The sequence below is a fragment of the Eumetopias jubatus genome, unplaced genomic scaffold, assembly GCF_037043125.1.
Source record: "Eumetopias jubatus isolate StellerSeaLion01/CBP00866 unplaced genomic scaffold, mEumJub1_p1.0 scaffold_2, whole genome shotgun sequence".
Taxonomy (NCBI): Eukaryota; Metazoa; Chordata; class Mammalia; order Carnivora; family Otariidae; genus Eumetopias; species Eumetopias jubatus.
Window position 1 is genome coordinate 146,733,119 of NW_028274808.1, and position 4,368 is coordinate 146,737,486.

The following is a 4,368-nucleotide window of genomic DNA, read 5'->3' on the forward strand; positions in this document are numbered from 1 at the left end:
ATATTGTTCTTCCTTACAGGATTGTCATGAAAAGCAAATGTTATTCTAAATGTGAACACAACCAAGTCTGTAATAATTGTTAGCTACTTTCATGATCTCTAATTCTTAAGAAAATTCTTAGTTGCAAAATAGGCTAAAAACTAAGTATTTTTTTAAAATTTTTTATTGTTATGTTAATCACCATATATTACATCATTAGTTTTTGATGTAGTGTTCCATGATTCATTGTTTGTGTATAACACTCAGTGCTCCATGCAGAACGTGCCCTCTTTAATACCCAACACCAGGCTAACCCATCCCCCATCCCCCTTCCCCTCTAGAACCCTGTTTGTTTTTCAGAGTCCATCGTCTCTCATGGTTTGTCTCCCCCTCTGATTTCCTCCCCTTCATTCTTCCCCTTCTGCTGTCTTCTTTTTTTTTCTTAACATATATTGTATTATTTATTTCAGAGGTACAGATCTGTGATTCAACAGTCTTGCACAATTCACAGCACTCACCATAGCACATACCCTCCCCAATGTCTATTACCCAGCCACCCCAACCCTCCCACCCCCCACCCACTCCAGCAACCCTCAGTTTGTTTGAGATTAAGAATTCATCATATCAGTGAGGTCATATGATACATGTCTTTCTCTGATTGACTTATTTCCCACAGCATAACACCCTCCAGTTCCATCCACATTGTTGCAAATGGCAAGATCTCATTCCTTTTGATGGCTGCATAATATTCCATTGTATATATATACCACATCTTCTTTATCCATTCATCTGTCGATGGACATCTTGGCTCTTTCCAACAGTTTGACTATTGTGGACATTGCTGCTATAAACATGGGGTGCGTGATCAAATATGATCAGGCTGGTGCATAGATCAGTGCCAAACAGTAGATTTTGGGTGTATTTTGGTCTGTTAGAAGAAAGCGCTTCCCTAAATTTTAAAGAAAGAAAAACATATATGTACAAAAATAAGGGTTAATATGATGAAGGAATGAAATATCACTGTAAAGATGAAAATTATAAAAGATTTTATAAAAGGAATTGGTAAGATCAGAAGTTGAAAAAAGAAGGAAGAGGATTAAAAAAAAAGGGAGAGAATGTGATCAGGCAGGAGACTAGAACAAAGCCATACTCTAGAGATTTAGGGTGTATTTTGATCTGTTAGAAGAAACTCTATCTCAAAATTTTGAAGAGAGAACAACTTATATATATATATATATATGGCAAAAATAAGGGTAACTACTATGAAGGGATAGAATATGACTCTAAAAATGAAAAAGAAAAATGTTTTTTAAAAAAGGGATTGATAAGATGTTGGTTGAAAAAGGGAAAAGGAAAAATTAAAAAAAAAGACAGTTAAAAAAATTAACTTTGAAAGACTAAAGAATCATGGTGAAAAGCCATGAATTCTATGTGCAGTATTCCCCTAGCGCTGGAGTTTAAATATGAGTATTTATATTATTGGTAAGGATTCTAGTCAACAGTAGGTTATTAATGGCTTAGTTTTGGGGGACTCAAAGTTACAGGTAGATTTTTGACTGGTAGGGGATCAGCCCTCCTTATCCCCATGTTGTTCAAGGGTCAACTGTACTTATATTTCTTCTAATTTAAGAATTCTGTACTAGAATATCAAACACATTTACACACAGTAAATCAGTTGCTGTCAAAAGCTTTATTGAAGAAAAATCAGCAAAATGAAAACAGACCCATTTTAAAAGTCTGTGTCAGGAAAGAATGAAGATTCATGTCCTTGAATTGCTAACCAAAAGCATAAGAAGAGTGCGATATCAGTGCTTAAGACCTGAAAAAAATTGACAAAAATTCAGGAAAGAAATTTTACAGAAAGAAAGTTAAATTGATTAATATGTTTGTACACAATACTGTTTTTGACAGATTTACATGTTTATAAAATATCACTCTGCCTAGTTTGCATCCAACATAAGCCAGGAACTCTGTAATATTTCTTACATTTTTTACATGTGGATGCTAAACAATTACTGAATAGTCTTAATTCTATTGCAATTAAAAGGAGAATTGCAACTATATTTTTTAATAGAAGAAAATCATTGGTTGCATGAAAAAATCTGTTTAGAATTAGCATTTCAGAACTTTTAATACTACAATTTTTTTTGAGATATGGTAATTCAATTCTCATCTCTTCAACTCACACTAAAATTTGCTATCAAGGGTTAACTAAAATGACATACATCATTAAATGTAGCAGGAAATGAGCTTTCTTTATTGCTCTCTCTCTCTACAGATCCCTGAAAGCTGGGATTAAAGATTTTATATTAAGGTAAATAGTTGGATAATAATTGAATTAAACTTTCTGATACTAGAGGAACTCTTGTATACTGAATTTTTAAGTTTCCATAAATACATTCTACTGCATGACTTCTATTGTTAAGAATCCACATTTTTCTGAGTCTAATACTTGCCTTAAATGTTCACATTCTTTATTAAGATTTTTTGCTTGCTGGACAAACTTCTTAGATGTTAAAACTAGCTGTCTAGGCTGTTGCTCAATTCTCTGTGGCATCTGTTTTGCTGCTTTCAAATCAGGAACTCATCTGGTTCTTCTTTCAGTAGCTTAAAGACACTCATTTCAGTTGTAAAAGCATCTTCCTCATTGTTTAGGGTATCTGGATCGGGGGTGGTTTCTGAAAGTGGCTCACTGTCCTTAATTACAGATTCCATTGTATTGTTTTCAGATAGATCTTCTTTTGTCAGAGTAGATGAATTTTCCGTGAGATTCTTAGCTACTGATGTTGGGACTACAAAGTCATATCTGGATTCAACAGCAGTGAGCAAAACATCGTTCTCTGCTTCATTTGTGGTATCTTTCTCCATCCAAACATTGACTTCATCCATAGACTTTTCATCAGTTAGCAGAATATCTTCTGCATTATCTTTGTCTCTTTCGACAGTGGTAGTGAGTTCAAACACAGTGATGAACTTTTCCTTATCTGAGTCTGTTAGTTTAGGCACAGCATTGGGGTCATCCTCTGGAAGACTTAAGTCAGTTTCAGTTATTTTCTCTTCTGTAAGGGCAGTTTTGTCTGGAATAGTGAAGTTTTTTTCAGTAGCAGGAGAGATTTCAGCCTCAGGTACAGACGAGTTGGTGATCTGGACGGCCTCATCAGCAGTGACATTGGATTTAACTGAGGAACTGTAATTGTTAACATCAGGTTCATCCTTCTTAGCTGGAAGGGTGGGAGTGTCTGCAATGCTGGCGGTGCCTTCCTTTAATGTGCCAGAGACTTCAGAAGTTATTGAGACATCTTTGTTCCCTGGGTCAGTGGTATCCAAGAGAATATCTTCTTTTGCCATGCTAGTGGAAAAATCTATTAAAGAAACAGTAGCACCTAGTGATGAAATATTACCAATTTTCACTGGGATTAAATTTTCGGTAATAGAGTCATTAGCCATGGTGTTTGTTGCGCCTGTCAGAGTAGTAATTTCTTTCTCCAGATGGGTTGATGACTTAATAATATGGGACTCAACATCATCTTCTGATTTTACTTTTTCCTTTGGAGATGTAAGCTTGTTGGCTGTTGTTGAAAAATCACTTTCTAGTGTATAGTCATTTATTGAAGTAATGTGCTCTCCTTCTGAAGTGATGGTTGTTTCTGATTTAGGAATAGTGTTGTCAGCCCCAAAGAAAATGGTTGCTTCAGTTGTTTTACTGCTTTCTGTTGGAGGATGAGAATAAATTTTTGGCAAACCATCTTCAGCCATGGGACAAAATGGCACCATGCACACTCACCGGTCTTTCCCTGGGCCCAGTGGTATCCCTAGGCAGGAGAGTTATGTTCATTATAGTGATTGAAGCATTGGTCATCATGGTGATTGTTGCATCATCCATAGGGCCAATGGCAGTGGCTCTCCTTGAAGGTTGTTTCTGTGCTCTGATTGGGCATCTAGTTTCAAAAGTATTGATATTAGATGAAAAGACACTAGGATCCTCTCTGATCATGAAATCAACATTCACAGCTGGATTTATCGTGTTTTTCTTTATAAGGGATCTATCTTCCATTATGGAGCTGGGGTCACTTGAAACAGACATAGCAGTGTCAGCCAGGTACTTTGTGGGTTTAGTGTCAGTGGGGAAAACTCCGGGAGTCATGAGATTATCAGCATTAGCTTCAAGTTGTCTGTCTTTCAAGTAAGTTAAAAATGTCTTTTTGAGGTGAAGTGTCTTCTCTTGAGACTTATGGTATTTAAGTGTATAAAAAACAATGGCAGCTTTGGCAATGAAGGTAGCTACAGAAGGTAATTAGGTAGCAAGGATTTCAGTTAGTTTTCTTCTTCAGAGTGAATTCTTACTTTTTCAGTAAGGATAACAAGTTACTGGCCTTTTAGGGTTTTTGT

At 35.9% G+C, this 4,368-nt stretch overlaps 1 protein-coding gene across 1 annotated transcript; it reads right to left on the reverse strand.

Moving 5' to 3' along the window:
- Positions 1–2,550: 2,550 nt before the first annotated feature.
- Positions 2,551–3,753, reverse strand: CABS1 (calcium binding protein, spermatid associated 1). The gene has a single exon (XM_028100733.2). It carries the CDS (start codon positions 3,751–3,753, stop codon positions 2,551–2,553), a length of 1,203 nt encoding a protein of 400 aa, XP_027956534.2.
- Positions 3,754–4,368: the final 615 nt, after the last annotated feature.